The 20,395-nt window shown below is 36.0% G+C and overlaps 1 protein-coding gene across 1 annotated transcript in view; it reads left to right on the forward strand.

Moving 5' to 3' along the window:
- Positions 1–386: 386 nt before the first annotated feature.
- The window catches only part of RUNDC3B (RUN domain containing 3B), a gene marked incomplete at its 5' end in the record, with an annotated part of 33,722 nt that continues 13,713 nt past the window's right edge, over positions 387–20,395 (forward strand). The window contains 5 exons of the mRNA XM_010085761.1: positions 387–443; positions 1,080–1,096; positions 6,352–6,467; positions 15,742–15,875; positions 18,976–19,061. Of these exons, the coding sequence (XP_010084063.1) occupies positions 387–443; positions 1,080–1,096; positions 6,352–6,467; positions 15,742–15,875; positions 18,976–19,061 (410 nt within the window). The remainder of the gene's footprint in view (positions 444–1,079; positions 1,097–6,351; positions 6,468–15,741; positions 15,876–18,975; positions 19,062–20,395) is intronic.

Below are 20,395 nucleotides of genomic sequence, written 5' to 3' on the forward strand. Positions count from 1 at the left end.
CGGGGGGAGGGTTGTTTTCGGCACCTTGGTTGTGTTCCTGAGCGAGCGAGGCCGGGCAGGCTGGACTCTCAGCAGTGCTGGGCTGAGGCGTTCGTCTTCGTCCAGATGGAATCGGTGTAGCGTCCATTTCTCTTGGCAGAAAGTGACGCGGTACGGCCGTTTTTAAAATTTAGACTTTATATATGTATATATTGGACATGAAGTGGAACCTGGAACTGTTCATCCAGGCTGCTGTGGAAGTGGGCAGCCGTGTGTTCCTGCTCACGCACTGGTGCTGCAGGAGCAGTCTGAGGAGCCTGCCTTCAGGGGATATTTTTATCAAAAAATCAGGAGATCCGCAGTATAGGCTAGATCTATTGTATTCAAATTTATTTATTTATTTTTAGCGTCTTAGTGCTGAGCGAGCTTATACAAGCTTAATAATGCTTCCTATGGCTCTACATGTAAGTGTTTCCACTGCTGTCATTGTTGAATTCATGCGACGTTTCCAAGTGTGCAGTGCTGGCCCATTACATCATGGCAAACTTTTGAATACATGAACGTGTGGGTAGCAATGACTCTTTTAGTTTGTTTGTTTCAATTGCTGAATTTCTTGGTTGTCAAACTAATTTAAATACTACCTGGAGAAGGTCCTCAACAGAGCCATATGAGCTATGATATAATTCTAATTCTCACAAATTTTAATAACGTATCAGGACAACTATTAGATAATTTTGTACCCTCACCACTTAATGCTGCAGTGCTGTTTTTAAAAACAGTTTAGTACCCCATAATTTCCCAGAAATTTTCTTTTTTTTCTTTTGTTTTCCATTGTTAATAAATTTTATAAAGTGTAACTGTATCATCCAGCTACTAAAAGGAATTTACTGCAATATTCCTTCAAGTCCTAGTATCTGGGTTTCAGGGTAGCATTAGTATTATTTTGTCTTTTCCCAGGCTTTTATGCCTGCCTTTACTATTACCTGTGCAAAAGATATGCAACAAAAGCATGGAAAAAGAAGATTTTTATCAAACTTGCTGAAGCAGATTAAATACAAGAACCAGAAGTTTTCAGTTTCACTATTGCTACAAAGATATAGATATTGACAATCTGCAGGCTTGGGAAAACCACCAGTTTTATCAAGTAATAATATAATTGTACAGGTTATAAACGGTTCTTTTTAAAGGGGTATATTGTATTCTACAGAGCTTGCTACTTTTTCTGCCTCCTCATTTGAGAGGAACTCTTCCATACTTTGTGCTGACACATTTTATTTTACAGTTTGTTTATTTCATGTTCTTATCTTGCAGTTGAAATGATGTTGTAACATATTTAAAGATGCTTAGAAATCAGAGGGAATTCAAACACATATGAAACAAAGAACTACTACAGACACTACTTGAAATTGGCATATTTTAATTATTTTCAGTAAAACAATTTAATTTTACTACATCTTCACAAAACCTGAAGTCACTAGTTTGTGAATAACTTTTCAAATTTGGAAAGGATTTGTGTTATTATGATGTGCATTCATTTATTTAAATTTTTATTCTTTTGCCAGTGCAGCAGTAAATGTTTAAAATATTTCTGTGCTTCACTGTAGTTATTACATATTTTTTAATATTGAAAAGTGTCATTTGTTAGCAATAGCCAAATTAGTATCAAAACCAGTAATATAACAATCCTTTCCAATCAAAATCCTATGAGAATATGAAATATTTCTGGTAAAAATAGCTCAAATTAATTGATTCAATTAAGTTTGGTTGATATGGCTTGCAACCCAGTGAAGGTGAGAGCTCACAAAGAAGATATTATTTTGAACTACTGTCTGTTAACAGTCTCTGATAATTTAATGAACTATTTTTGTCAAAGCCTCAATTTAGCAGATTTTTACTTAATAGTTAAATCAGGCTTTGTATTTTTAATCTTTTCTTACAGTGATGATATGTAAGTCCTCATGCAGATGTGGATAGTTCCTTATAGTTACAGCTTTGGAAGGAACAGTTTGTTTCCACTAAAATGTTGGGAGGCAATGTAGCCATGGGAAGTAATGTACAAGTTCCATAAACCAACTGCACGTGGAAGTAGATGGTTATGTTTGTGTAACTGTGCAACTGTGATTTAAATTGCAATAATTTTTAGCATTTTTTTAAATGAGTAACACAAAACTCTGTGTCTCTCTCTACTTTTTTTCCCTAAAGTTTGATGCCTTCCATTTTCCAATAAGTGGTGCTGGGATTTTGAGGTGGTTGGTTGTTTTCTTTTGTTTTAATCTAGTCTTCCATAAAATTCATAGATCAAAGATACATATAGATACAGAATCACCAAAAAAGTAGAGATAGGCCTTGGAAATGAGGGTCATAGCTTAAAAACAGAATATTAACACATAATTGAGCAGCTATCAGGAAATGTCTTTTTAAAATAGTGATTTTGCTAATATGCCTAAGAGCTGTTGCAGTGACATTGACCCTTAGGTGAACTGACTGGTTTCATGCCGAGCCTTGTTCCCCAGCATAAGGGCTATTAGTTTGCAGTCTTGGGGTTTATTCTATATTAATAGTTTTTATTCTTTAAGATTGCATTTTAATGACATTTCCCAAACAACAAGCTAAATAAATTTGACAGAATACTTCCATTCATCTGAAAACTGAGAAGAGCAGAATCTGACAATGAAAAGTAACCAATACATATAGCAGTCAAATTTTCTGCCTATTTGCTTTTTGATTAGAGTCTTCTTGCTGTCTTGGAAATTAGCCTATAGACCACAAATGCCTATATATCCACAAAAGGTTTGGATTTGGTTTGAAGTTATTCAAGAAATTTGGGAGACCTTTTTGTGCATCTTGCAAAACAGTGGAAGAACCTGCCCTAAAGAGCTCCTTATAAGTCTTTCATATTCAAGAATGTTTCCCTCATTCATAATTCGGAAGGTCTTTTTAAGGCTGGAGAATGCTACTGTTTCCACTTTTTTTTTTTTTTTTTTTTTTTTTTTTTTTTTTTTACTAGATTCATGACAGAGAAGAATATATAAGGATTTGAAAGCATTAGAGTTCACTAAGGTTATTTAGAAATACTGATATTGGAATCTCCCCAGTGGCAGTTACTGTATGGGAAAAAAAAACACCCAACAAACATCCCTATTGTTGCAGTGACACAATGGGAAATGATTGGATAAAGGACATTTTTTTTAAAGAGTCCTGAAGCAACAGGTATCAGAGCTATATTACACCTCTGCTCCTACAGTCCACGAAAAAGTTAATTTTAGAAAATTTTAAGATTGTTTTCAAGCCACTTTACTTTCTCTTGCCCTTTTGTTACAATTTCTCTGTTAAACACTGAAGCGTAGGTAGACTGTTGCTCTAGAGTGCAGTGCTGCTGTAGTAGCACAGTGAAGAGATGAGGTTGGGAACAACAAAGGGAAACAAGAAAGCTGCTCTAACTCTACCTACTTGGACATTTTTTCTTCATAGCTCTTGTGTACTTTAGACCTGACCTTTTCTTTCTTGACTTTCAATCCCCAAGTGGTTCCACATAACTCTGCAAGAGCATGGGCTTTCTTTTCTGAGGGGCTATACACTGGAGACAACATCTTAGGCATCTTTCATGACTGAGTAAAATTGGTTACAGTGTAACTTTTTTTCAAAGGCATCACTTCTACATACCTTAAGTCCTCTTTTCAATCTGCATGGTAAGCATAATGAAGTGTGAATATCATGCAAAATGCATTTGTGACTTCTAATTTAGGCTTAGAGATATGTTTGCCTCTCTGTAGTACTGGAGAAAAAAGAAAAAGAACAAAACCAAAAACAACACAGGAGTTTTGTTTTTTTTTAAATACAAAAAAATTTTTTCTAGTCAATAGAATTTTGCCTTGTACCACTGTTGTCTTCCTGGTCTATGGAAACAAGGTGTACATATTGCACTTCCTGTCAGTTCTCCTAAATGCCAATTTCAGACAAACTTGACATAACTGTAAAGGTTGTTTAAGTTTTTGGTGAAAGTGTAGAGTGGAGAGATGAAAATAAACATTTCTATGGAGAGCATGAGGCAGTAATATGAACACTTAAAAAGACCACCATTAATGATGATGAGCTGTTAAACTGTCTTTTTGTAGTCAGATCCTACTATTTAAAAAATTGTTGTATCCTTAAAAACTAGATACCATTTTTTTCTTCAATTTAATTGCAGAACGCTTTAAAATAAAAAAATACATATCTGTGATTTTTAAAACTGTATGTGAATTGCTCTTAAGTGTTTTTACTTGAATATATCTTCATTTCTGAATGTGTATCCCATACAACACTAACCAGTGAACTTTTATGTAGGATAGTGAAGAGAGGACAAATAGGCATAGCTATATATTATACACTACTTTGTTTTGCAGTTTATGGATGATCATGGCATGATCATGTCTCAGAGTTTTTAAGATGATATTCCTATATATACTCCATTGCATTACACTGCTAACTCACTGTCTCTCTTGTGTATGTACCTGTGAGTGATATGCTGCACCTTTTTTTTTTTTTTTTTTTTTTCCACATCTGCACAGTGTGAGAGGAGTCTTCTTATTACATTTAATACTGATTTGGTCATGGCATTACTATATGCATTTGTATTTCAAAATTAAGTTTTTTTCTAAATAATTTCACAGCTTTCACATAGCTTTGAGGAAACAGTCATTACTGCCATTAGACTAATCAATAGCCATGATACTGACTAGGTAGAAATTTACTGGTGGGCATGTATGTCTCTCACTTACTCAAAATTGTTTAAAAATGTGGGAGTTCCTAACTGAGTCATAACCTGGCACTGCAGAAGAAGCTTCCTCTCCCACCCTTCTCGTTCCTAATTCCTGTCCTGCCAAAAGCACTACAACAAAAGAAGCCTGCAGTAAAGATAGGATGGGGAGTCTTTATTCAGAAGTTTACTTAGTATAACATAATTGAGTTGACATTCTTGAAATATATATGTCAATTTACTTTGAGCATAATTAGTTTCATTTACTAAATGAGCATCAGGAGGCTGTGCTGACTCCACTAAGGATACGATTAAGTTACTTTTACAATACAGAGCATTTGAAAATAGTACTGCTGGTTTAAGGAGACTCATTCCTGCCAATGCCTATAAAATATACTGCTTCTGCTGCTGTGCTGTAGAACTGTTTGTATTGAGATGCTGTGAAGCATATTTATTGTGAGTGTATTGATATTTAAGAGCCACTCCATCCCTCCTTCTCTCAAGTACTGAAAATCTAGATCAGTTCATAGTGAGCCCCATAAAAAGTAGAGCTGGCACAACTGAGGGACCAGTGTGCTCAGGTGCAGGAGCTGGGATGAGCACACAGAGTGAGAACTTCCTAAGCTGGTACTCTTGAAGTTTGGATGTTGTGAAAACTCTCACCTCAGGCTCTAGCATGGCTCCATTAATACAAATAAGGATTGTTGCAAAAAAACATAGTAAATGCCTCAAAATAAATGCTACTTTCAAAGTTAAGGACATATGAAGCTTGCCTTGAAACTGAAAACTGAAGAACAAGAAACAGAAAGGAATGGATTAGAATTAAAATGGAGAAAGCAAGAGAAAAATTTTTTTAATGTTTCTTGAGGTTTAAACCATCTTCTGAATAAGAATGAAATTACATTAGTGCAGTTATAACTAAACACAGCTAACATTGGCCAGTTGACTAGTTACATCTCGACTGCTTTTTACAGGGGCTTGATTCAGCCTTTCCAATTTCAAATGTTAGATCATGTAAATTGATAGCTTTTCTCTCATAATAATGAAGTAATATGATGCTGGATAGGGATTGCCCCCGTTCACAGGGAAATCAGCCTGTCCAAGGTAACGCACAGAGTTAACTGCATAAAAATTCATTGTTTTGTAATGTTTGGATTATTCTTTCATTAGGATGAAATCACAGTATTCTCATAATAGGATAAAGTTTATACTTCAGATTCTTGGGCATGGATTTTGGGAATAAAAGGAGCATTGAGCAAAATATCAAGCAAAAATGGTGATGTTTAGGATTACAAAGAGAAGTTTATATTGAATGCTTTTGAATGCTTGTTTTTCTACAGATTCATTAAAATAATTTAGAGAAGAGGAAAATAATTTGCTCACTTCTACATAGAAGGTGTGGGGATTTTTGTTTTCTTTTTGTTTTTAAAGCTTTATGGCTAAGACCAACAATGATGATTGTATTTCCTGGCTATTTCTCAGTGGGGTACGGGTCTGTGTTGCTCTGACTGAACCTGAAGTCGTCAAGGTCAAGTCTGGTTCTTTGCTCATTTGGTTTATACAAACTGCTGTCCTGCTGTAGAGGACCAATAGCTGTCCATGTAATTTATGATTGTCCTGTACTTTTTCACTAGGTTTTCAGTCAAGACTCTGATTGATCGTTCCTGTTTTGAGACTATAGATGATACTTCCCCTGAATTTAATAATTTTGCAGCCATTCTGGAACAGATTCTAAGTCATCGACTGAAAGGTATGTTAATTAACTTCCTTCCTGGTGATATTTTTGCCATGAGAATTTGTTTATATTAAACCAGTGTCCATCTGTAGAAACTCCTTGATACGAATGAAAGTGTTGGCTTTCTCTGTGTGCTTGTCCCTTTGCTGTTGCCTTACTGATGGTTTGCAGCACTGTGGAAAAGTCAAGGAAACTGTTTTTGTGCAACATGTTTCCAGTGTTCTTGTTGGAAGCCTTCTGGGCTGGTAATTAAGCAAATGGTTGTTGCCATGGTGCTGAGCTCTGTCTGCTTTTCTGCTTTGTGATAAGGCTGTGTCCTGAGAGTGTGAGTCTGAAAGACAATTGTAGTGTTTTCTGTTTTAACAGAAGCTGTAGAGAGCGTGTCTGTGGTGCTGCTTCCTTTTCTTTCTCCCTTCCCTGCTTCAGTTTCCTTCTTTTCCAGATACTGTGTTTAGGTTCTTTCATTCCTGTCCCTCCAAACCCCTTATGAAGCTGGGGTTTTTTTTTTGCTACGGGAGGGTAATGGATCTGGATAAAATTGCTTTTGAGAAAGGTCAGTTGATTTTCCGCTTGCGTCGGAGTCAGATATTGTTCTAATTCAAGAAAATGTCTGTTTGTGTTTTCTGATTGTTCCAGAGGAAGCTGCTTTTCTAAAAGAACAGAGCGTGCCTTAGCAATAACAGTCACTAGAAAAGGACTTTGGAAGCTTCTCCTCATTTCTCGCTTCTGTGTACAGTTTCTGAAATGATTTGAGGATTATGAAGGACATCATAATCATCTAAATATAGATGTGTAATATGATAATCGACTCCTTTTCATACTTTGCTTTTTAATATTCATAACTAAGCTTTGTGAACAGTATTGTGTGTAGGATGACATTTGAGTAGCACAATTACTACCTGCTGTCATTCTGTCAGAGAAGGAAAAAAAAAAAAGTCAGCAGTGGGGTAGGAACATAGTGTTTGTCACATTGTGACAAAGATTATTGGAGTGATTAGGGGTACTTAGCAACTTGACACTGCAGGGAAATTGCTCTGTTTTCTCCTTCTCCCCCAGCTTCAGTGTTCTTTGAGCAAAAATCGTTACAATTTATTTATTTTTCTCCAAAATTCTTTTGCTTCACAGTCTATTATTCAGGACAGTCAGTACAGAGAAGCAGCCTTGACAGGTTGGCAAATGGGTTACAGGCAAGTGGAATTTGCAAGTAAAAAATTATTTCAAATACAAAATAGAAAATAAAAAGGTAAATTGTTGCTTCAGCCTTCCCCTTGTAATTACCAGTGTGATTTTCTAAGTTTTCAGAGTTAAATAAAAATACGGAAAAAGGCAGCAGCTTGTGCATTGCATTGCAAATGGGGAATATTTTGGTGATAAACTAGGTCACTGTGAGTAATTATTTTATTCTTTAAAAATTTGAAAGGGAAATTGGGATAATAAATGTACCATGACAATTCAAATTTTAAGAAGGTATATATTATGCAACACAGGGCTTGAAGGAAATTGCATTTTGTTGTTGGAAATTAATATATTCTGAATTCATATTTTTTGTGAGTAGGAGCACACTGAAAGCAAATTGGTGATTGCAGTGGGTTGTAGAAAATGTTTTCAAGCAGAGAGAACATACATCATCTGTCTGTGGTAAGATAAATGGCTTCATTGTATCGAAGTTGTCAGGGTAATCCCATGGCAGCATAGTTAAATGGATGATCCAGATTTGAGAGTCTGAGTATATAGACCTTTAGTTTCTTAAGGCCATGGCAAATAACAAGGCTTAATCTTTAACTTCCTTTGGAAGTACTGGGTGAGGAAGGAAGAATTAAACTAAATAATATATTTAATTTGCATTGTAAAGGACTAAGTTTACTTTTATTAGAATACTTTTACTGGCAACTGTCTCTTCTGACACTAAATATAAATATGTTTTAAGGAGCAAAGCACGGGCTTTATGGAATAAAGTAACTGTTGCTGCTTATTGGTTTCATGTTCAGATAGGATCCAGACAAAACAAAATGGGAGGAAGGACAGCTATTTTAAGGGGAAAAAATGTTCAGGAATTAGAAGTTTATGCTTTTCCTGAAACCATTGCAATTAAGAATTCTGAAATAATAGTTCTCCAAACCACATCCTTCTGGCTGTTCTGCCAGCTCCAAAGAACAAAAGGGTCATGAAACATTTGTAGTGATTTGGGTGGTTTTGTTGGTTTGTTTTTTCTTTTCAGAATCATTGAAGAATTTACTTTGAAAAGTACCTTAGAAAGTCATCTGGTCCAACCTCTTGCTCAAAGCAGGACTGTCTTAGATTGCTCATGGTGTTTTCCATTTTGCAACAGAATTATTTTTATTTTCCCCTACTCTCACTTTGTGTTTACCTTTCTCAGATTTTGGCCATGCTCCTGTGGTGAGACAGACCAGGAAGTCAAACAGGCAGAAAAATAATTACTTTCCCCATGGATGCACTTGCTTAGCCTGGCTGCTCATTTTCTTAAGAGTGGTTTAGATGTGGGTGTTTGCTTAGTAATAAAATGAGGTTGGCATAAATGTATCAGCTCACACAGCAGGGACCTGTGAACGCTACTTGAATGCAAGTATATTTATGTGATAGAGAAGACTTAGCACATATGGCATCAAAGTAGTTCCAAAAAAGGTAACATAATACACCATAGCCAAAAGGCCACATCTGTGCTACCTTTCAGTTACCTGTACACCAATGCCAATAAGTAGCAGTCAGGAATAGGCAGCTGCAGTTAGAAAAAGCAATCAGGTTCTCACCCTATTTTTTGAATTGCCCTAAGGAAGAGAGAGAGAGTTTGAGTAAGCTGTATTAAATGTCTTTTCAGGGATTGCAAGCTGTTGACTGCCTTCTACTCTAGAAAGTGGAGAGATACTTATCCCTATAGTGTGTAATACTGTGTGTGCAGTATGCCTGGTATTCACTAGAAGTGCTGGATTTATTGTGAATGCAGAGTAGACCAGATATTGTAATGAGGAGGATATAAAGTATGTGTTCTTCCAGTCATTAAAATAACCTGTGTGGAATGCCTGCTGGCAAGATATGATACTACTGGACAGGACAATTGAAGATCTTGAAAAGGTAGGAGAGAAGGAGTAATAGAAAGAAGATAAGTGAATAATTACTCTCTTATTCCTTCTCAGGAATAAGAATTTGCATGGTTTTATAATACAGCAGAGAGTAAGTGGTATTCTGAGTGGATACAGAGACAAGGTATCTATTTGAAGGTCTTTGGATCAAATGAGACCTGTAGTCCTGAAAGGGATTTTACAAATTTGTATACAAATATATGTGTGTTTGATAATCTTTAAAGCAAGCTGGGTAATTTCAGGAGCCATTTTTTGTCCTCATATAGTTGTTTGGAATTTATCCCTTTCTTAACCATTCTTTACTGTGGAGATAAAGCTGTATCTTGTAGTTGTCTTGGTGGTTTCTTGTTTTCACTGCTGGCCACAGTTTTTTCTGGTTTTATTTCCTGTAAGTGTCCTTTTTATCCAATCAGTCAAGTAAACAGTGCAGAAACAGTAGGGGCATCAAAAAGTGTTCGGTAACAGTACTTAGGATTTGACCACTGGTATATCCCAGCTGATTTAAAACCTGAAGTAAATTCAAAGTGATGTATATATTGTCTTTACTATATCACAATGTTGTATGGTTTACTGCCTTTTTCTATCAGTTCAAAATAGTTTTAACTGAGATACTACTGAAGAACATTAATAACTTTTGCAGATTTTTTATGGCCGTGATCTCAAACGTATTTCTGAAAACTATTGTCATGTGTAGGTATTTGTTGACTTACTGTGTTTTAATTGTAATATCCTTTACAGCAAACTGTGTTTATATACAAACTGCTAAGCAGTATGCATGCTTAGAAATAATTCTGGTGTATAAATTAAATTCTGTCACTGACAACGTATATAGCGCATCTTGCTTGTGACTTCTGTAATACTTGTATCTCATGGTTACTGTGAGTGTACTTGTCGTCTAGACACTTATTTGTGTTTACCACCATGACATAAAACAGTATGCTGTACTGTGCTATTTTGACACTTTCACAACGTTGTGTGCCTTTTTTCCTGTACGTGCATTTAGAATGTATTCTAAACACAACAAAAGCTTCTGCTAGAGTTCCCCATGGAAGCTGTTTGTCTCTATCTATGTTATTCTTAGTTTTTAGTGACTGTGGAGTTCGTTTGCTTGCTTTTTTTTTTTCTTTTAGAAAACTTACTCTGAGTAGTGGTCAGTGCTGCTTGAGTAGAAAGATGAATGTAATAATTCTCTCCCTTTTCTCATTCTATAAAATGTTCTAGTTTCATGCATCATCAATAGTCTGGTGGTAGTAATGGTAAATGGCGGTGGTAGTAATGGTAAATGGCTGTGCTAGTGTGATGGGTTTGCCCTTGGCTGAGAGCCAACCCCACACAGACCACTCTTTTACTCCCTGTCTCCTGGGCATGGGGGAGAGAATCAAAGGGGTAAAGGGAAAAAAAGACTTGTGGGTTGAGATAAGAACAATTTAATAACTAAACTATAATAATATTGAAAATAATACTATATACAAATGAGTGATACACAGTGATACTGTTCACCACCCGATTACCAAGGCTCAGCCTGTTCCCGGCTAACGATCCCGGAGCAGGGAGAGTCCCGAAACCACACTCCTGGAATGGAGATAACAGCCGAAGTGTCCCAGACCGAGAGCTGACTGAGGGAGGGAGAAGGCCCTGGGAGAGGGATGACCCCAAGAGAGCTGACATTGAGCAAAAGGGATCCAGAACCAAAAAAGGGGTCTGGAACAAAATGAGACCGGCTTCTGGAGGGTCCTCACCTATATGCTGGGCATGACGTGTATGTTATGGAATAGATTATTGGCCACTGTGGGTCTCAGTCCCGAACCTAAGATTGAATACTAGGCTAGCAACTGGGGCTGTGCTCCCTCACAGCTTCTCCTGCACCTGCGGACAGCAGAGAAACTGAAAGACCTTGGGCTGTCCTGGCAACAACTATAAGTATCACTGTTATCAGCTTGCTTTCTAGCACAAATCCAAAACACAGCCTCTTGCTAGCTACTATAAAGAAAATTAACTCTGTTTCAGCTGAACCCAGGACAGCTAGTAATGTCACTGGTAAATGATGTTCAGTTTTTGCACTTCTTCATAGTAAGGTGAATTATTAAATAATTCATTTCTGAAGCAGTGAAAGAATTTTCTTATATCTGCAGTGCACAATTTATCCCTTCCCATATGGTTTTATGTTATTTATTTGTTCTGAGGAGGAAAAAAAAACACTTACTGCTGCCTGCTATTTCATGGAGTCTCTTTTTAAGAAATAAATATTAATATAATTCATATTAATCATAATTCCCAGAATTCTAATATTTCAGGCATAAACAGTGGTTACAAAGGGAAAGGGTATGAATTATGTCTGCAGAAGACAATTTGTGCTTGTAGGTCTAGGTCACAAGTGAGGAGGCAGGGTTCTTTGAGTAAGATGCAGCTTGTCATGCTGTTTATCCTGAGAGAGACAAGTCTGCTGGATAAAATAGTTAAGGTAATGGAGACATTATAAGAGTGAGAAAGGTAGGATGAGGAAATAAGAGCTGAGGGCACTACTGTCATGAAAAAGACAAAGTCTAAGCTTATAGCTGTGGTGCCCCTTTATTTGGTGCAATAATGCTATTAGCAGAATAGCTTTTGTTACTAGATTTAATATTTATACACACATAGTGACCCTGTTACTGGTTTTGGCTAAAAATAAATAGTAGGGCTTTTGTGTGATTTGTGGTTTAGCTCATTCTCCTTTTTCTTGTATGGACAAAAAACTTGTATGAATTCATAATTGTCTTGGAGGACTGGGTTTATGAACTACTTTAAGTTTTTATTTTTTAATGACCTATTCTGTAGGCCCACGATAAGAGTAGGTATCACAGAAATTCATAGAGCATCCTAGTTGTTACTACTTTGCAGCTGTGGAACTTTGTAGAGATGAAACTGGACTGTGATTGAGTAGGAATCGAACTGTTTAATGTGTTATTTGTGAAGAAATTTTTGGGCGTGAAAAAAGATCTGCAACAACTAGTGTTGCAGATGTTTGTATCTTGTCAGACTGAAGCAGGAACAAATAGGTGTGTAGCAGTATTCAAAAATGTGTTGGAAACAAAATTGACAATATTGTTTCTATTTGCTTTGTAGTTTTGTAGACAAGAATTGAATTAACTTGAACAATGTTTAATATTAAACATGCAACTTCATGCTTACCTAACCATTTTGTTTGTCTGACAAAAACAATAACATCATTCCTGTTGGAATAACTGTCAGCTTCTGTGTCTCCTGATGACACAAACTTCATGGCAAAGACCACATACTCTTCATCCTTTGGACCTCTGGGGAAACTTACTCTTCCCTTAAGAAGTTCTCTGACAGAATAGCACTTGTATAATAAAATTAGCTTTCAAGTTTATTATGACCCGTTAAAATTTAAATATGATTTTAGAATCATAGAACAGCTCAGGTTGGAGGGGACCTTGAAAGATCATCTCGTCCAACCATTTGTGGGAAAGGGAGCCTAGCACCCTCTCCAATTGCTTCTTGAAAACCTCCAGTGATTGGGACTCTACCACATGCTTGGGGAGGTTTTTCCAGGGATTGATCATCGTTACTGTAAAGAATTTCTTTCTTATGTTGAGATGAAACCTCTCCCAGTGTAACTTATACCTGATGTCCTTTGTCTTCTCCGTGTGGCTCCTTGTAAATAAAGAGCCTCCATCCTCTTTGTAGCTGCCCTTTAAGTACCATAATACTGTGATGAGTTCCCCTCTGAGCCTTTTCTTCCCTAGGGAGAAAAGACCTAATGCCTTTGGTCTTTCCTCATGGGACAGGTTCTCCTGCCCTCTGAACATCTTCGTGGCCCTCCTTTGAACCCTCTCCAATCTGTCCATGTCCTTCTTGAATTGTGGGGACCAGAACTGGACACAGTACTCCAGGCACAGCCTGACAAGTAGTCGGAGCTATTTCATTCCTCATTCTTGAGAGTTCCCTTCGCTGTGTACATTGAGGGCCAAATAGAATTTCATACAGTGAAAGCTTTTAAAATTGTAAGAAATAGTGTAATATGTTATTTAGTAGTTCTTAAAATACATACCATTATTCTCGGACACTCTTTTTCAACATTTTTCTGTGTATGGAATGCTTAAGGAAGTTTTTCTTCACATAGTTTTAATCACTAGAGTGTGGGCAAAGTTTAAAGTTGTAGGGAGAAAATAGTGAAATGTAGAAGACCTTGCTTCACAAAAGGTCCTGAGCCAGCTGTGAGTTTCAAGTGAAGACAATTCCTACTGAAGTCTGAAACCCATCATACCCTCTCACAGAGCTGGCTGTGAGATGAGAGCCCGCTGTTGTGTCAGCCTATATTGTAATTATGGTCAGCTTGCTGTGTTGGTCTGTATAAGCCAAATAAGTGCTGTGTGTGGGTATGTATTTTTGTTGGAAGATTTTTGTTTTTAAATGGCATATGTTTTTCAGGTGTTCATTTGTAAAAGAAATTGCTTTGAAGTAAGGACTTCAGAAAACTACAGAGTGAATCTGTCCATGTTTTGCAGAACATATTATGTCCTTAAGATTTTTTTATATGCTTGCCTTTACTGGTTGGCACTGGAATTGGTGATACACAGTCATCTTCACACGTATGTTCCATTTAATTTTGTAGGTATAATCCCCAGGGCAGAAATGTTCCTGATATGGTAGAAAATATTAAAATATGTGTAGCTTTTCATGTTTTTAACATGCTGTTGAGTTTTTGTTGCTGTCCATAACACTTGGCATTTCAACAAGAATAATAAGTTCGTAAGAGTGCTTACCTCATGGAAACTCTCTTATTTTAGTCCTGAGAGCTGTGAAGATATGAATCTACAGGAAATGAAGCACCTTGGGATTAATTTTTTTTCCTTTTGCGTATTGAGTTATAGATATTAATTCTTCCTGATTTTTTATTTGTATGCTTTTTATCAAGCTTTGAATTTAATAAATAAATCCATGTGACAAAGTAAGCAGATGGACCACAAAGTCAAGTTATGTGCACCCTCTAGAGGAAAAAAACCCCACCACTTGAATTTCTAAAGATCATAGGGGACAGGTCTTTGACACTACTCTGGCTATGCTTGGAGCTAAGATAAATCATGATGGATAAAAATATCCTTATCATATTTTGGCATTTTATTTTCAGTATGTATGATTTGTGGTATCATTCTAATATATTCTTTCTTTAAATCTGAACTTTCTGACAGCAAAAGAATTAGAAGTCTTTCCGATAAACTAGTAAAGCTTCAGAAGTACAACTCAAGACCTGAAATAAAATAAAATTAGCTTAACAGTTAGATCTCATTCTATATGGAGAAAAGGTTCTCATTGTATGTAATAATGGCAGTCACCAGAGGGCAATGTTCATCTTACTTTTTACATACCTGTTCACATTTGTGTGCTGTTCAGTCTGAAAAATGAGGCTGAAATGTTGTGCCTGTAATGAAATTTATTTTGTGTGGAGCAGTTGCAAGTAGTATGTAATTTTACCTTTCATTTTCTAACTGGGGTACATTGCAAGCGGGAAAAAAATATGAAGGATTTTGGTTAAAGCTCTCAAAGATAGATTGATTTGCTCAATTCATTTTGGTCAGCTTCCTAAGGAATGTTCTGTGTTTCAAAATAAATTGTGACTGCAAATTTTTTTTGGTCATGCAACAATTTCTCCTTCAATTAAAGCACATTTTGAAAAATTCCAATCTGCTCCTAAAGTAAAGATAATACCACCACAGAAAACAGTGTTCTAAAAAAAAAAGTGTTTAAAAAGATATTTTTTTTAAAGAATAAAACTCTCTTTACTTGCCTGTATTAGTGAAACAGATGGTACTGCCTAAAACAAAAACCAGAAGTACTTTTTGCATCGTATTTTTAAGTCACAGCAGTGTGTGCTCTGTTGTGTTTCAAGACTCCTGTGAAGAACTCTTGAGTACTGTTATAGCATACTAACAAGGAAAAAACCAATGAAGTACACATATGTAAACAAAGCCCCAAACTTCCTTCTATGCATGGATTTCAAACCAGTGGGTCTTGTGCAGTGCAAGTATTTTGAGTCCTGTGAGCCAGTTTTCAGTAGGAGTGTACGGACTCGCTAGTGTAAAATCCCATCAGTACAGGCAATCCATAAGGAACTATTTTAATTATGTTTATCTCCTGTAAGCAGAGAGGGACGTTCATAAACCTTTACATATCTTGTATTTTGATTTAAGGTCAGATCACCTGGTTCGGCTATGAAAGCCCTCGTAGTTTCTGGGACTACATTCGAGTAGCTTGCCGAAAAGTCTCTCACAATTGCATCTGCAGTATTGAGAACATGGAGAATGTCGGTTCTTCTAGAGCTAAGGTAGGGAAGAGAAAGGTCAAATTAACTTTTTTATTACATCGTTCTGTGTAAAAAAATAGCTGAGATTTCTGTACCCAGAAGAAAAACATTACTAAGCTTGCCCCACTAAATTTTTAACTGAAACAATTTTTTTTATATGTACCTAGTAAATATTTACTTTTAAAAAATCCACTTTAAATCTGAATGTGTTTCCTTTCAAATTTATGTTATTCAGTAGAATAAATCTCAAATTCTTTATTCAGTGAGCATGTTGTATTATAAAATTATTGCATTCACGTTTTTGAACTTACATCATTTTTTGAAAATGCAGTATGTTGAGGGAAATTAAGTTTATGCAGGCATGCCTAACAAATACTATTTTAAAATTGTAGAAATGTGATTTTTTTTTTCCCCTCCTAAGTGTAATTTTATTTTATATATAATTTATGCACTAGTAGAAAAGGTATGATCAACTCTTGAGTTTGGTATGATTGTGCAAGAAGCCTTTAATAGATTTATTTGCTAATAAAGATCTATAATTTTAAAGGATCTGTATAGAAATGACATCACAATTTCTGACTGTAGGTATGATGGAAATGTTAAGGAAGTAACAATTTAATGTGTTTAAATGCATATGAACTAAATAAGAATAAACTTTAAACTGACCTGTCATTAAATCTTAATAGTGTGAGCTGGTATAGACCAACATCTTAAAAAAAAAAAAACAAAAAACAAAACAAAACAGAAAAACCCAAAACAAACCAAAAAACACTGTTGGACAGAGTTCTTTTTACTAGATGGCAATGTTTTTCAATAGCTTGTATTTATGTGTAAAGCAGCCTTGATTGATAACTGAGAACCTTCTGACTTGCAAGTATAACTAGTATAAAAGGATGCACAAATTAATGTTCTTAATTCATTTTATTCCTAAATGAACTGGATCAGTTGTTTGAACAAATATCCAAAGTGTGTTCCATGGCTATTTTAAAAATCCTGTAGTTCCATATTTTTATTATATTCTGGATTATTCACAGTTGGTGTCATTGGTGAGGTGTAAATATTGAGTTTGTTATATACAAGAACTTAATAGATTTTTTCAGGGGCATGCATGTACAATTACAATTATGTACAATTTAATTTACACAACCCCAGTTTTCTTCAAAAAAAGATGATGCTTAGATCAAGCATCACGATGAATCTAGTAGATCTCTGAGCAGCCATTCTGACGATCCATATTATTGCAGAACAGTTTATTTGCTATGTCTACTGTTGCTCCTTTCTTCTTTTATATAGACTCAGTTTTAAATTTTCTGGAGTAAACATATCTGTAATTTGAGTGAAAGCTTTGAAACACTCGTGATTCCATGGCAAAAAGCTATTGACTGGTTTTCCTATCCAGAATATTACATGCTCTTCCTAGCACTCAATGTACTGGAGTAGTGAACTGATAATTTTAAGTCATGCTGCGTTTCTTTGTGCTTATGTTGAGATCTGGAAATTCAGATAATTTGGAGAATTTATTTCCAAATACTTTCTGGAGAGACTCATCATCTAGAATCTGATGACTGTATTGCTTATATTTGAGATTTATTTTAAAGGTATTTCTGAATTCCAAGATTTTAATACATATGAATATTTAAATTCAATAGATAATAAGATGCAAAGCTAGCTTCTGCAATACTCTTATAAATAAATTAATTTTTTCTTTACTTTGTGGAAAACTCCACGCCAAGTAGTAAACGAAGAAGCTAATTTGTGCAGCAAGTGTGGAGAGCGGTGCTGAATTTTTGAAGGTTAATGTGGGAGTATTTTTGGATGTCCATATCTGAAAGGTTGGGGAGGTGTCGACATAAATACCAGTGGTATGCATCAGTTTTACTGGTGGTCCAAATGGGTATCTGCTTCACCCTGGGATCTGTTAGTAAGGGATTGCCAGTGCTAGTTAGCCCTGCTTTCACTGAAGCTGTGTAGGCTTTCTTTAGTTGTCAGCTAAGCAGCTTTATCAGGGTTTGACTGTTTCACTCATGTTCTAAATAACTGCAATGTAAAGGCAGCTATCCAGATAATCAACTTCTCATTTTTAGTACACTCTATGTTAAAGTTTTTTCTGTGTTGTTGGTATTTATGAAAGTGAATTGTTTTGTTATTTAGCATCTGCCTATCTTATTATAAGTTCAGTTTGTTCTAGGTCTATATAAATTGAAAGTAGAATTACAATCTGCTACAGGAGGTTTTAGCAGAATGTCTGTAGTGATATTCAGCTGGATGTCAATAAGTACCAAATATATTAAGCAGAAAGACATCTTACTATTTATATAACTACTTGTAAGTTTATATGGATTACAAGAAGTGTTCCTGGTGGTCTCAAACTGACAATCGTAACTATGGCTGCCATTTGAAATGTCTCTTTCTTGTAAACTACAATCCTGTGCCCTAGACTTACAAACATAGTGCAACATACATTCCTAAAGGTTATTTTTGAAGCTATTGCTGTTCATGGAACTGTTTGAATGAAGTTTTGCTTTTAGATTACAAGTTTTAGGCCTCTTAGATTTTTATTTCCTTTGTGTATGTCATGTGCACCTTCTATAATGATGTCGTTACTGAGGGGAAAAAAATAATGCAAATAATAATGAAATTATAGTAAAAATACATGTCACTGAATTCTACAAAGTTTTTTTACTGGTCCCAAAAATATTTGAATGAACACAGAGACTTACTTCGTTCTTGCACTTCAAGGGTAGATTACTGCTGCTTTACAGTGGAACTGATTGTATGCTTCCACTACCATTGTCTTTAAAATGAAAAGGTTTCCGCCCTGATCTGCTACCACTTATGCACGTGAGATTTTCAAAAGACTGGGGTATATAAATAAAGCAAAATCCCCCTTCCCCCCCTTCCCCCTTCAAATTTTGGAGATCTTTATTTCACAATAAAATTTATTTGTAAGAATACATTTTCTGTTTTCATTATTACTACAATAAAGTACATCTTAGCAACAATTTCTGTTTAGTGGTAATTTTTGTTGTTTTGCCCAGGTAAATCACTTGTATGCATTTTCAGATGTAAAACTGTTTCATTCTATAATGCTTAAATATTTGATATCTGTTTCTTTTTGCAGGGTCGAGCCTGGATCAGAGTTGCACTTATGGAAAAGCATTTGTCTGAATATATTTCCACAGCTCTGAGAGACTTCAAAACAACAAGGTCTCTAAGACTTTTATTTTTGCAATATTCTAGCAAATGTTGCTTAAAGTGAGGGACTTAGATTTGAAAGTGAATGTTCCACTTGATTTCTGTAGGAAAGGATGTCATTATTAAAAGAGCTGTAACCCAGTAAAAGATATCTGGAGTTGGTATCAATTGCATTTTAGCATGGGTAAAACTGCAGAATTGAAAATCTCTTTGTGATTTTAAAAATGTAGAAACAAGTATGGAATTCCTGAAAGGTCAAAAGAGAAGAAAAGCTTTCTAAAGAAGGAACTAATTCTGAAACTGTAATGTGATAAGAGTAGAAGACATAATGTTCCTTTCAAAATTAAGTATAGTTGACAGAAAGCCCTAGAGACTTAGTAAAAAAAAATTTTTTATAGGAACTTTTTTTGAAGAAAAAAGGAAGAGAATTACAGGAAACTTTTGAGAAGTAGAGAAGAACAGAATTAGTGATCAAGCATAGCCAGTGGTCTTGATGTAATGTGAAAAATGTGTAACAGTTTTTTTGTTGGACCTTCTAACAGTAAAAGCTGTTATGGAAAAAATATGCTTTGTGATAGAAAATACTCTGTCAGTTTGTGATGGGTTAGCCCTTGGCTGGGGGCCAAACCACACACCCACTCATGCAATTTCCCCCCCCCACCCCCACGCGAGGACAGGGGAGAGAATTAAAGGGGTAAAGGGAAAAAAGGACTCGTGGGTTGAGATAAGAACAATTTAATAACTAAACTGCAATAATATTGAAAATAATACTATATACAAATATACAAATGAGTGATACACAGCAATACTGCCCCCCACCCGATGACCAAGCCTGTTCCCAGATAACGATCCCGGAGCAGGGAGGGTCCTGAAACACCACACTCACGGAACGGAGATAACAGTCCGAGCATCCCAGACCGAGAGCTGACTGGGGTGGGGGGGGAAGGCCTTGGGAGAGCGACCACCTGGAGCAAGATGACCCAGAGCCAAAGGGATCCGGAACCAAAAAAGGGCTGATCTTCCGGAGGGTCCTCACCTATATACTGGGCATGACGTGTATGTTATGGAATAGATTATTGGCCACTTTGGGTCTCAATCCTGAACCTAAAATCAAATCCTGGGCTAGTAACTGGGGCTGTGCTCCCTCCCAGATTCTCCTGCTTGCAGGCAGCCGGAGAAGCTGAAAGACCTTGGCAGCCGTGTAAACATCACTTTTTATCAGCTTTCTTCTGAGCACAAATCCAAAACACAGCCTCTTGCCAGCTATTATGAAGAAAATTAATTCTGTCTCAGCTTAACCCAGGACACAGTTTTAAGCTGGTTCCACATAATGTCATTATTATATG

Source organism: Pterocles gutturalis, unplaced genomic scaffold (genome assembly GCF_000699245.1).
Source record: "Pterocles gutturalis isolate BGI_N339 unplaced genomic scaffold, ASM69924v1 scaffold22780, whole genome shotgun sequence".
Lineage (NCBI taxonomy): Eukaryota > Metazoa > Chordata > Aves > Pterocliformes > Pteroclidae > Pterocles > Pterocles gutturalis.